A 14,187-nucleotide genomic window follows, 5' to 3' on the forward strand; every position below is an offset into this window, starting at 1 on the left:
ATTTATATTAAGGAAATACAGTGTTTTTGATAAAGATTCCTGAGAAATGATTAAAAATAAAATGTTACCTAATGTGTATATACCTAATTTATATAAACATATTTATAAAACTAATTAGCAGTAATATATTATAAAATGAAAATTTTAAGATAAAAGCTGATGGTCATATTTAAAATGTTATATACTTACTTGCTTCAAGTATTTTCTGGATTTAAATCTAACCACATAATTTAATGTTAATATTGAATGGCTTTCAATACATTTTCAGGGAACGGCTTACTTACTGTGAGAAATATGCATTTACTGCATGCTACTGATGAACCTAGTGGCAGGGCAGGAATAAAGCCTCAGATGTAGAGAATGGACTTGAGGACACGGGGTGGGAGGGGGAAGCTGGGGCGAAGTGATAGTAGCATTGACATATATACACTACCGAATGTAAAATAGATAGCTAGTGGGAAACAGCAACATAGCACAGGGAGATCAGCTCTGTGCTTTGTGACCACCTAGAGGGGTGGGATAGGGAGGGTGGGAGGAAGGGTCTAGAGGGAGGGGATATGGGGACATGTGTATGCATGTGGCTGATTCACTTTGCTGTACAACAGAAACTAACACAGTATTGTGAAGCAATTATACTCCAATAAAGATCTACTTATAAAAAGAGTTTATAAAGTAATAAAATGTAATGGAAACTAAATATTGTATCCCCCACACAAAGCATGTCATGAGGAGTTACTTTTTGGAGAACATTTTAAAAGACAACCTCTCAACACACGTTGAAACTCTGAAATACGAGAGGCTACCACCAAATTTGAAATACAACCTGCTTCCTGCCTACTTGCCTACTGAAAATATCAAATTAATATATTATGGAATAATTATCAAGATAGGCCACAAAATAAGATCAAGTTTTGACAAGATAAAATTTAGCAGATTTTTGAAAAGAAAAAATTTCCTCATAGTAAGCTGACATTATTTTGTATTAGGTTTAATATTTATCCTTTAGGTAATATAAACATTCTCTTTAATACTTCAAATTGTTTGTTTCCATTTCAAGCTTGGGTTTCCTTTGTCTACTCAGATTTATAGCTTAAATTGAGTAAATGAAAAGTAGACTGAAATTATCAAATTTTAATTCTGTGCAACATGATGGCAATTCTAGATCTTATTTAGTGGAGTTTTGGAAGTTAGATCATCTTTCTTTTTGTATTTTTATCTTATGAATATACAAATGAAATTCTATGTAGGAAGAACTGTTCCTACTAAAGAGTAGCTGATTTAAAGAAAATTATTTAAATAAATGATTTATGATAATACTTAGTTGCTAACAGATTTTATACAAAAACTTACTAGAAATAAGAGGAAGTAAAACAATAACCAGTTATCAACCTTTGAAACAAAATTCTCATCTAAGACAAATACTCCAATGGAAATAACCAAAACTTCCTTCAACTTAAATATATAATTAAGTGAAATGCAAGTGATTTCTGGTAGTTGAAGATTACCCTAGCGCAATCTGATTTATGAAATCATTGGTGCCTTATGGAAAGTTCCCAAGCAATTTTCATTATTAAAAATGTTCTTCATAACAGACAAGGCAAGCTCTTCTTCAACATCTTCCCACAAATAACACTGACAAATGCAATCTTCCTGGAACAGTTAAAAAACAACTCTCTTCAGATCTAAAATATGATATGCCACATTTATGACCTCTCTTTTGATTATAGAGACATTTGCAATGCTGTGACCCTCTCAGCTGAACAATGTGACAGATAGTATTAATTTAAATGTCATCATATCCTCACCAAGAAAATAAAGCATAGTGATTAGCCCTTTTAGATTTTAGGATTAACTTTTGCAAAAGCATCATGTATCCCCTCCATCAAAAAGTAATTTCCAATCCCTGCATAAGAATGAAGTTTATTCCCTCTTTCAGTCAGATGATAAATGCCTTTAATTAGGAATGTTAATAACTGAACTTTTCCCCTCAGACCTATTAATTATGCTAACACATAGACAGTTCATTACCAGACTTTTTGGCCAAATCTATAGCCAGAATATCTCTATATTCCTTTAGTATATTAGACTGAGAACAGATAAATAAAGGTAATGTATTTAATTGGTACACAGATTAATCTCCCACCCCCAAATTAAATGTAAATACACATACAGCCCAATTGACTTATTGTATGTGCATGTATGTGTATATTGTACATACTGTATATTCTTAGTATAATATTTAACATTTGATTTGCACTCTATAAAACCCTTGGATATTCATTTCCTGATCTGATGAGAACAGCAATCCTTTGATTTTGAATTCATGAATATTTTTATTTTACTTGCTGTCTTAATGGCAGAGAGCCAAAATTTGTTTCTTTCCTTTTTTTTTTCCTTTGGTGCAAAAACCAGTGCTCTTTTTAATATAAAAATAATATTTAACCCAAAGATAATAAACTCTTTAAACATGTTTTACATAAGACATAATATGGTAGATGAACTAATATGTGGGAAACTGAGTAATGGTTAAAAAATGGTCTCCTTGATCAGGTTTAGTGGCTTCAAATCCTATTTCCACTGATTAACAGCTGCAGACCTAAATCAAGTTGCAAACCTTCTCAGTTTTGTTTTTGTTTTACTTTTAATCCCTAATATTGGAATCCAATTTACAAGGCAGTTATGAGATTAAATGAGATACTATAATACAAACTCTGGTATATACAAGCACTCAGCATGCACAGAATGAATATCCTCTAAAGTTTGACTGCCCAAGTTGTATCTCTACTCAAACATCTTTTCTGGGAACTAAGCTTTTATATCTATCTACCTGACATCTCCACTGGAGATCTCATGATGTCTAAAATACAATATATCCAAAAAATAATTAAGGATAATCCACCCTAAAAAACTTTTGTGGGACTTCCCTGGTCGCCCAGTGGTTAAGACTCTGTGTTTCCATGCAGGGGACGTGGGTCCCATCCCTGGCTGCCAGGGAAATAAGATCCCACATGCCGCGTGGCGCGGAGGAAAAAAAAAAAACTTTTGTTTTAACATCCCCAAATTTCTCTGGCCAATTTTCTAGGACTCATGATGGATTTGTCTCTTTTCCTAATGTCCTGTACCTCCAGTTCCATCATCAAGTCCTATTGGCTCAACCTTCAACATGGATAAAATATTAGCTCATTCACACCACCTCCACACTGTCTCTAATTTCAAACACTCTCAGGGATTTGCTGTCATGGCCTTTAAATCACCATCTCTATTCTCACTGCTGTCTTCACCACTGCCACAAAACCAGATCTCTTCTCCACAAAGCCAGATCTCTCCAAAATCCCCTGTCACTCCCCTGTCCAAAGCTTTAATGAGACTTGGCCTCACTCTTTGAATAAAATTAAAGCTCCTTACCCTGGCCTAAAAAGTTTAGATGATCCAGCCTCTGCCTACCTCATCTTCCAAGACTCTTCCTCTCTTTTACTCTGGTGCAGCCATCTACACCCTCTAGCTCTTCTTTAGATATAGCCAACTTGATCTCTGCCTCCGGGCTGTTTCATCTACAAGTTTACCCAGTTCTTCACCTTTCACTGTCCTGACTGCTATCAAAAATAATACCTCCAATTCCTATTTTGCTAGCCACTTAACCTGCTTCATTTAACTTCATAGCATCTCATATAACTCTAGGCCTACATATTATATTTTGTCTATCTTTCTGACTAGAATGTAACTTCTGTGAAGACAGAGACTGTCATTTTTTCCACCACTGTATCTGCAGTTCCTAGAAGAATACCTGGGAGAGACTGCTCCATAAATATTTTCTGACAAAACATTGTCAAGATGCTTTTTACACATCAATACAGCCCATAGAAGCATATGAGTCTCACTGACTCTAATCATAATTCACTCATAAGGTCTACTAAATTACCATCATAGCTTCGTTTTAATACATACAAAATGACAACTGGCAGGGATATTTGGCAATATTATCATCTTCGACCTGTAAAGTCTAATGAATTTTTTATATCTTCTCCTACTTAGCAATTTAATTTGAACAGTGCCTAAACTGAAGCTCATTTTCAAACAATCACTATTGAAATTACTGATTCCAATTGATTTGACTTACTTAAAATATTGTGAAACATTTATTTATGTACTTGGAAAAAGAAAAATAACCGTAGAACGTTTTGTTCATTAGAGTACAAGGAATAGCATAGAAGATGCAAAGAAGAAAAGCTTTCTTAAAATCGCGTTTTTGGAAATCTACGTTGTGCAGACAGTCATAAGATCCTGATTTTTTGGATACAGTATAAGTGAGCAAGAACTCGGTGGAAAGGCAGAAATCCTGGATGTTGCTCCTGACGCTGCCACCCTCCGGGTGTGCAAAGCTCTGGCAAATGGCCAAATTATCGCAGGCCTCAGTTCTGTTTCTCAAAAATAAAGGAAATGGACTGGCTCATCTCCAAGAAGTCTACTGGCTATGAAATTATCATTTTAAGTCAGATTTTTCTAGCTTAGAATTTTTTCATTTCTAGTTCTATTTTAAAATCCTTCCATATTACACACTGTGTTACAAATGCAATAACCCCTTATTGTCACATCATTTTGTTTTACTGCTTTCTTGTATATAATTCAGTTCCTTGCAAGAGTACTAGCAAATTTTAATGGCTCACAGACTCTGAATTTACTGGTGAGGGCAGAAGATCATCGAAGGTTAAAAAAAATTCTAAGAGACCTGGAAAATTACATATATAGATACATATCTGTTAGAATAGCTTGTCTAAATACCAAAATCTTCATAACAAAACTCAAAACAAGCAAAAGTTTTCATATTACATTAACGTGAAGAATCATAGGCCTCTAGTATCAAGCTATGTGAAGCCAAATACCACATATAGGATATATTTTATTGTAGCTAAAAAGGTGTTGGGTGGGGGCTTCCCTGGTGGCACAGTGGTTGAGAGTCCGCCTGCCGATGCAGGGGACACGCGTTCGTGCCCCGGTCCTGGAAGATCCCACATGCCGCGGAGCGGCTACGCTGGTGAGCCACGGGCCCGGAGCCTGTGCTCCGCAACGGGAGGCCACGACAGTGAGAGGCCCGCGTACCGCAAAAAAACAAAAAAAGAAAGAAAGAAAAAAGGTGTTGGGTATTTAGGAGATATGGAAGGCTCACATTTTTTTGCTTTTTGCTTTGGGAAGCCCAGATATAAGAGAATCGCCAAATGCTGAAACGCTTCAAAAGCACAGTGTCTGTTTATGCAGATTCTGAGTTAGTGAACCAGAGTAAGAAAAGGTAGGCAGCACAGCACAAAGTAGAGATAAGACCTACCTAGAAACATCTACAAGATAACAGAATTGAATAAGAGCCAGAAGGTTCAGGGGAGAGTCATGAGAATATAGCTCAAGCAGTATTTTAAGCATTTGAAAGTGAATTAAAGCCATAAAATGCTTCAGTGGGTCCTTACATATGACTGCAATTTATCACATCACACTAAACACTACACAGCCTTAAAACACTTGCACTGCTTTTCAAAGCAGGGGTCAATTTGAATGACCACAACCAATGCAGCAAAAACTTCTGGAATTTCAGCCGTGAGTTAAAAAATATTGGCACTTTTCCTTTTGGTAGTTCCCTTGAAAAATCTGCAAGCGATTAAATACATAATAACAAAATAAATATAAGTATGGTAAATGAATATGAAATAACAGTTACATATTAAAATAACAGGATGTTGATTAATTGATAACTAATTATCATCACTTTTCACACATTAAGTCATTCATTCATTCAATAAATGCTGTCAAGCAAGTGCTATGTGACAGGTTCTGTTCGGAGTGTTTCTGGGAATTCAGTTTTGAACAAGACTTAGGAAGCTTACATGCTACTGGAAGGATAGCAGCTATTGATGGGGTAAACAAACTATACATACTCAGATCCATTATGTTCTATATGAGCATATAATTTTAGACAGCAAGTAGTGTTAAGAAGAAACCACAACAAGCTAAAGTGATAGAGACGCTGGAGAGATGGGAAGTGGGACCCTAGATTGGTAGTCAGATAAGTCCTCTCTGAGAAGTTGACATTTTACCTAGAGGTAATGACAAAATGACCAAGACATGAATGGAAAACAAGTGCAAATGCAAAGGGCCAGGGGCAGGAAAAGGTTAGCATTTATAAAGGGGCCAGGTTAACTGGCACTGGCCATTTGCAATAAATGTTTAGCAACTGCTCTCCAGAAGCAAGTCACCTGATTTGTAAGTTTGCTGACTTCTGTGGTGTAAATACTCCTGCATTGGCCAATTTCAGCCAAACCAACATGAAGATACTGAACACAGAGTCGGGAGGTGACAATGGCCAATGGTGGCACATGATAACGGCAGCCAGGGGTTGGTGACAGAAGGAGTCAGATAGGTGGACAGAGGTCAGGTCATTTAATGCCATGTGGTCAATGGTAAGAAATATAGTTTTTCTTCTTGGAAATCATTGAAGGTTTTGTGGTTTTTTTAACATCTTTATTGGGGTATAATTGTTTTACAATGGTGTGTTAGTTTCTGCTTTACAACAAAGTGAATCAGTTATACATATACATATGTTCCCATATCTCTTCCCTCTTGCGTCTAAGTAAGCGACAGGGCATGACGATTTAAGTTATGGTTTTAAGGTTCATTAGTTGCTTGTTGGAGAAGGTACTGTGGGAAGAAATGCAATTAGGAAGCTCTCACATCAGCCCTGGCTTAGACTAAAGTGGTGGTAGTGGAAATGAAGAAAAGTGGATAAATTCAGGACATTTTTTGAGGCAGAGTCTACTTGTCAATGGACCTGTTGAATGCGGAGTACAGAGAAAGAGGAATGAAGAGTGATAACAAGGTTTATCTTTAGCAACTGTGAAATCAGGGACAGAGAACAATTTATGGAGATTAGGGTGGACAGAAGTCAAAAAATTTTACTTGGCCTTACTAAGCTTGAGATGTCCAGAAAGTATGTTGACTAATATTAATAGCTAAAATAAGTCATTTCCATATTTATTCCTGCCGATATGTTTTTCACATAGGAATTACTGTTGCCATTCTATAGATATGAACACAATGGTAACTTCTTCAAGGTCATGTACCTAGAAAGTGGCAGGGGTGGGATTTGAGCCTCTTTTTAACTATAAAGTTATGTATTTACCTTTAGGATATACTTCCATTTTGTAATTAATTCTTAGGATTGATTTTTGAAAGTATACTGCTCTGGGTTCCCTGATAATTCCCTGCTACTTGCTATATTTAAAACATATTCTTTTATTTATTGCACTTACGAGTAAATGGTAAGGAAAACTTTTGTAGGGAAGGGTCCTTGGGAACAGAATGCCAAACCATGTTAAGGACATTAACTGCTTTAGGGCCAGCTCCCCACTTAGAAGGAACCACAGAGAGCTGGGTTCTCTGCAGGTCCTGCATGACTATACCTAGTGAAGCCTCAACCTCCTAGGAGTTTCTACTTGGTACACATTTCTAGAAGAAGTAACAATGAGTAATACAGACTGAAGGCAGAATATCCACACTTTTCATTACACCAGTTAAACAAAATATCGCCTTTGAGTTATAGTCATTAAGTTAATCTTTAGTAAGTAAATCCTACAGGAAAAACAATGAGGTAGAATTATTATACTCTGTCCTAGTATTGTTACTTAACATTGTAACAGTCGGTCCCACACACATAGGATAGCGTGGTTGCAGCTCATTTTAAGCAGTAGACAGGAGTAGTCAGAGAGTTTCCAGATGTCCTACTCTATAGCCATGCAGTCAGTAAATAAAAATATGATGATAGTGGAATGTTAGTATTTTCTCCAAAAATATTCAAAGATTTAGAGATCCGCTGATAAAAGTAAGCTGCTGCTTCAATCACTGCCATATTGCCAAAGTTGACCCATCTCTGGGCTGCCATCAGGTAAGAATTTTAAAAGAGCAAAGCAAAAGTGATTTGTGAGCTAAGGAATAAAACTGTCAAATTTTTTCCTTCTTTAGAACACTGATGTTTCCCTGGTTCTTAGAACACTGCAAATTTGAGAATAACATCGCATCTGGGACCTAAAAGCTGCCATATTTTTCTGAATTTTCTCATGTCATCTACCAATTTGACTTTTAAATCATGGCAGTGAATAAGTATTCTAAATCCTGTGTTAGAGACTTCATTCCTGGAGTATAGGATTAAACTGCAGATTCTGAAACCCGATATCTGAAACTCTCACATTCTTCCATACAAGTGGATATCGATGATACCAAAAGTATACAAAGGAATTGACTAAAAAATTATGGTCACATATGAGTTTTAATAATCTTAAAAGCATCTAGTCAACTTACTTCACAATTTCTGATTGGTTTACATGTGATCTGTATGAAATGACCTTCAGACACCTAACTGAATACTTATACTCCTGTGGCCTCATAAGCACCAGTCCATTTCAAGGCAGCCCCCCAAAAAGCACTCATAAAAATCTGTGCTTTGGGGCAAAATTCAAGCAATTCTCTAATTTCCAAGACTGCCAAAATACTGTGACCAAGGCACCAGTGTCCCTGAATCTCATTTATGTCTCCCACCACGCTCCTAAGCACCATATTTAAAGGCCTGAATGACAAACTTCCAGGTACTTTCATTTTACTGATGATATGAATTTTCACTCTCTATAACTCTAACTCTCCTATCTCAATGTTGGGTAGAATATACACACACCTGGTCCTCACATGTTTCATTTAATGGCAACAGTCCTTCATAGAAATTAGAGTTGCACTTGCACTATTTGTCCTTATATTAAGAATTCTAGATCCCCAATTTTCCCAAGGATCGAGACCGATGGCATCAGGAATGCACACAGTTCAGCTCCCTGGAACCAGGACTTGGTTCTTGTGCAGTCTGCTCACTTAGACGAAGGCTCTATCGAACCTCCTACTTGCAAAAGTTCCTCCCAACAGGCTGACTCACCCATGAGTATTAGAAGAGAATAATTTTAACTCTATCATTTCAAGTTTTCTTTCTCTTTCTTCCTCCCTCCCTCCCTTCCTTCTTTCTTTTTCTTTCATTCTTTCTTTTTTTCCTAATGAAATGTCCCTTTTGTGCTGTCATATTGATGGAGAAACAGCATTACAAGTGGTGGTTAAGCTTGCTGGCTAGCCCACAAAGGCTTCCTTAACCATAATTTGTCTGAACTACAGTTTTTAACTGGTTAAGCACTCACTTACTATGAAATACATTCTTTGGAAGTTTGAAAAAAAATCTGATACCACAATAAAAATTTTTAATGTAGTAATGTATAAAATGTAAAAATATGAACTGCAATTTTTTAAAAATGCTTTTTAAAAGCAATTCAATTATATTTTCTAATAAGATACTTATGTAGTAAAGAACAGGGCAAATATTTCCAAGAATTTTAAAATGTTTAAAGTGCATGGATCACAATTGTTTTTTAAATCATTATATATGTGATGTGGTAGGCATATTTAGCAATTTAACATATGTTGTATCAATTAAACCTTGTAATAAAATATTTTGTAATTACTATTATCCCCATGTTACTGAGAAGGATACTGAGATTGAGAGAGATGATACTTTTTGCCTGAATCATGGAGAAAATTATGACAGAACCAGAATTCAAATCAAGATCAATTCATATTCAAAGCTTTTACCATTATATTATATTATATAGAATAGTATTGGGTTTACTTTGCAAATAAAATAATTTTGAAAATGAATATATTTTTCAAAATTTACTTTACCTCCACACTAAAACCTTCATATACACTAAACTTGGAAGTCAGATATGTTAGGGTCTGAATCCTGCTCTTCTACTTCTTGGAGGTGAAATCCTGGGCAAATTATTTAACCACTGTGAGGTGGGGCTTACTGTAAGTAAGGTGGAAATAAAAGCGCCAAAGTCTTTGAGATAATAAAGAAAAGTAATGTGTAGAAATGGGTTAATATCTGTAAAACCTGACAAACTGCATGACTCAGACTGCCAAATGTCAAAAAAACAAGCATTCCCTTCCCCTTCACAATATCCCCCCTTGGCTTTGTAGGCACACAAAAAGATTTTTAAATTCTCAGAATGATTTGATTGAAAACAGGCACTCTTGTTTAGATGATTACATTCCTTCTCTACCATGGCTTTTGACTTTAGAATGTTCCAAAGTACAAATCCTCTGATGGAGAACTTCTGTGGGTTGTGCCCTGCCCTGCACTGCATTCTCACAACCACAATCTGCTCCTCACCCTGGGATGACCTACTTGTGACACACCATCTCGTGCGGCAAGTTTTATAGTGACTGATGCCTTAGCGACCAGATTCCTGGTTCTGGTTTCTCCTCCCCCACCTGACCTCCACAAAGGCTGTTTTTGTGCGTGCCTAGAATTGACTGCACACATCCAGGAACTGGAGAGGAGAGCTGAGACTGGGGTGTTTTCGTAATAAAACCTTGGTTCTAAATATCTGACCCTCTACCAGTTTCTACTCCATTTCATCCTCTCTTCCCTCCAGGTGACTCTTGGATTGATTTGAATCAATACTGGATTGATTTGAACAATGTGGCAGTGACTGCATTTTTCACATGAAAATGCTTACCTACTGACCAAGAAGCACTGCCTACACATATAATGAAACATGCTTCAGATCAACTTGTTTAAGTTTTATGTGGTTACCACACTACATTCTGTTCATCGTTCTCTGGGATTTTATAGTTTGCATGAAATGTAATATGGTCATTCACAACCATTAAAAAATACAGAGAATAGTTCTTTCTTTCATAAAATAATAGTCTCAGATGATTATACTTCCAAAAGCAAATGGCAAATAATATACAGACAGAGCCACCTTGATTAATAAGCAATGGCACTATCATTTGAATACTTAACGTAAATTTATTATTACTCAATCTTAAAATCTCCTTTTTTAATGAGAAGCGGTAACATGAAATTGTATACTTCGAAACTGGTTATATATAAAAAATTGATATATTATATTCATCAAAAACGTTTCAACCACAGTAAAAACGGCTCATTTGAACATTCAGAATTGTTCTTCTATAGCAGGAGCCACATATTTACATGAATATACATATACAAAAAATGTCAGTCCTTTGAGGTTCAAACAAATCTGCCTTGGCTTAAAACAATTTCAACAAAATTTTAAAATATGTCAACATTACTAAATTCCTCAATACTTAAAATACTAAGTTGTGACAATTTTTATAAATGAGTGTTACATAAAGACAGTGTTTCATAATTCCCCAATACTTTTGTAGATCAATGGTTCATTCATCCAACCATTCATTCATTCATTCAAAAAATATTTAAGCAATACCTACTTTCTTCAAGGCATAATGGTTCTTTAACAAATTTTTAGTTGTTTCAGTTTTTAATTAGAAGTGATCAACACTTATGAATAGAGTCAATATATGCAAAATAATGTAGTGGTAAACAGTAACGTTCCTTTTTTGAATAGATTGTATTTTATGCTACTTGCTATACAATTTTATGTAATGACTATTTCCAAACACTAAAAGCTAACGTATGCTGCTTTTCTTTCTCTCCATGGTAGTCCATTCCACTGCTATCTCAGTGAGAACCCAGGGCTCTCACCGCTCTCTTTGGAGCTCTGTGAGGCTTCATCAAATGCTTATTATGACTACTTACAATTTTGCAGAACCTAAAGGACTAATGAAGTAAAACTCTGGACCCACTCTCTTATCTCCATGACCAGTTAGAACAATTTGGATGTTTTCAAAGCTAAAGTATTGGGTTGGCCAAAAAGTTCGTTTGGGTTTTGTTCTGCAAAAACCTAAAAGAACTTTTTGGCCAACCCAATATTTGCAATGCCCCGCAGCTCAAGTGTTAGAGCATCAAGTCACCCCCAGAGGTACTGGGGTATCCTTCCAGGCAAGGACACATTTTGCTTTACAGGAATAGAGCTTTGCTTGTAATGTGCTTAAGCTCTTACCACTTACATATAAATTTCATAAAGTGATATCTGTTCTATGAATGATGTAGATACAACTGGAGTTCCAAGCATTAGTAAATTTCAACAAATATTTAAATTAATGGTAGATAAAAATACTTCCATTTATTTATATTATGAAGAAATTCTTCACAGTTGAACAAGATTATTACAGACTTACCTGAATCTGTAGCTGTGATCAACAAGACAAAATGCTCCTTTGTTTCACGGTCCAAACTCTGTGTCACTCGAAGCTCTCCACTAGATGAGAGAGTAAAAGCACTGTCTTCATTACCACCAAATAGAACATACGAGAGTTTGCTGTTAGAACCTTGATCGTCATCTCTTGCCACGACCTATAGGAGAGAATAATACACACCATGAATGCGAGTAAAACTAACAAAATGTATATCATGAAATAAAGTGTATCATTAAAAATAATGAGGTAGAGCCATATGTTCCAATATTAAAAGGTTTCAAAGACATGTTTGTAAGTTTCAAGCAAAAAATTAAAATAGTACAGAGTATTATGCATTATTTGTGCAAAAATAGGCATAAAAGCCATACATTGAATTATTGGAAGGCTTCACAAGAAATTTCAACAGTAGTTTCATCCAAGTAGTTGGATTTGTAAAGAGGGAAGGGAGAACAACATTTGTAAGTTTTCAAACTTTTACATCATTTTATTTTCTTACCATGTGCAGATATTAGTTATAGTGAAACAAAATTCAAAAATACACAAATGCATAAATATGTGCAACATGAGTAAACACAAAAGAATATAACTGAAATGCAATATTTAATCTACAAGGAAATAAATAAGTCCTTAGGTATAATTTTCATGAAACTGTCCTTTTCAAGATTTGCTATACCTGCAAGTAAGCATTTTTGGATGAGAAAGAGGAAGAGAGTGGGGGAAGCATGTACATTTTAATTAAATGAGAGTCTTATAATGAACACAATATTTGTTTTATTTAAATATACTGACCTGAAGAATTGTTCTGGGTAGTGTCCCCAAATTCTCCGGGACATTTACAGAATATGGAGATAGCTCAAATATGGGAACAAAATCATTAATATCCAGTAGAACAACACTGACAGTGGAGGTATCAGTTCTGGGGGTGCTGCCCCGATCTGTGGCCTGAACAGTTAAAAAGTAAGTAGGGGTCTTCTCTCTATCCAAGGGCTTAGCCACAGTGATTGCACCTGTGACTGAGTCGATCCGAAATTCCTGATTGGCATTACCATCAATAATGCCGTAGCGGACCTGTCCATTTGTACCTTCATCTCCATCTGCTGCGGATACTTGTATTATATCCGTTCCAGTGAGTGTATTTTCATCAATCTCCACTTTATACACGGCCTGTGCAAAAACAGGGTTATTATCGTTGATGTCAAGTACCATAACTACAACCTCTGTAGATGAAGAGAGAGATGGTTGACCTTTGTCTGTAGCCACCACTGTTAGAGTATAATTAGAAACCTCTTCTCGATCCAGTTCTCCAGTGAGCCTCACTTCTCCATCGATGGTCCCAATACTGAACTTGTTTCCCGAAGGGTTCAGTAGGTTGTACTCAATATAGCTATTTGGGCCGCTGTCTGGGTCAGTTGCTTGCGCTTTGAAAACAATGGTATCAATAGGTGTGTTTTCTGGAATGTATGTCAATTTAGGGGAAAGAAATGTTGGTGGGTTATCATTTACATCCAACAAAATAATGGAGACTTGAGCAGTGCTTGTGAATCTGGAGGCTGGAAGCTGTGGCAGGTCGTGCACTTGAACGACCAGATTGTAGAAGGACTGACTTTCCCGATCCAAAGCTTTCTGGACTTTCAGTATCCCATGCTTGTCAACTGTAAACTGCCCAAGGCTATCACCAGAAGCAATGCTGTAAGCCAACTGGGAGTTGATGCCTGAAATGGAAGGGAAAAATTAAATTTTCTGAAACATGTGCTGATTGCAAACTAAACTGCACCAAAATTTTCATGATATGAAACTGCACATTTGATATATGATGCCTCCAAACACACCTTACAGATGATTTAGCCACAGTTAATTTTCTTTATAAGTAATACATAACCCATAATCCTTTCCTTGTCAACATCTGATCTGAAAAGATGTTTACAATCTGGTGAACAAATGATCTATATACTGCAGGCTATTTACCATGGTGTTGAAATGCTAAATTACAAAAATAAAGAGGAAAAAAATATTCCAGAGAGCGGATAT

At 36.1% G+C, this 14,187-nt stretch overlaps 1 protein-coding gene across 1 annotated transcript in view; it reads right to left on the reverse strand.

The window, feature by feature from the left end:
- The window catches only part of FAT4 (FAT atypical cadherin 4), a 172,428-nt gene that overhangs the window by 63,799 nt on the left and 94,442 nt on the right, over nt 1-14,187 (reverse strand). The window contains exons 5-6 of the mRNA XM_022596265.3: nt 12,949-13,871; nt 12,142-12,316 (exon numbers count right to left, since the gene is read on the reverse strand). Coding sequence (XP_022451973.1) covers nt 12,142-12,316; nt 12,949-13,871 — 1,098 coding nt within the window. The remainder of the gene's footprint in view (nt 1-12,141; nt 12,317-12,948; nt 13,872-14,187) is intronic.

Source organism: Delphinapterus leucas, chromosome 5 (assembly GCF_059928025.1).
Source record: "Delphinapterus leucas isolate spDelLeu-1000000601 "Yukka" chromosome 5, BTC_Dleu_Yukka2, whole genome shotgun sequence".
Lineage (NCBI taxonomy): Eukaryota > Metazoa > Chordata > Mammalia > Artiodactyla > Monodontidae > Delphinapterus > Delphinapterus leucas.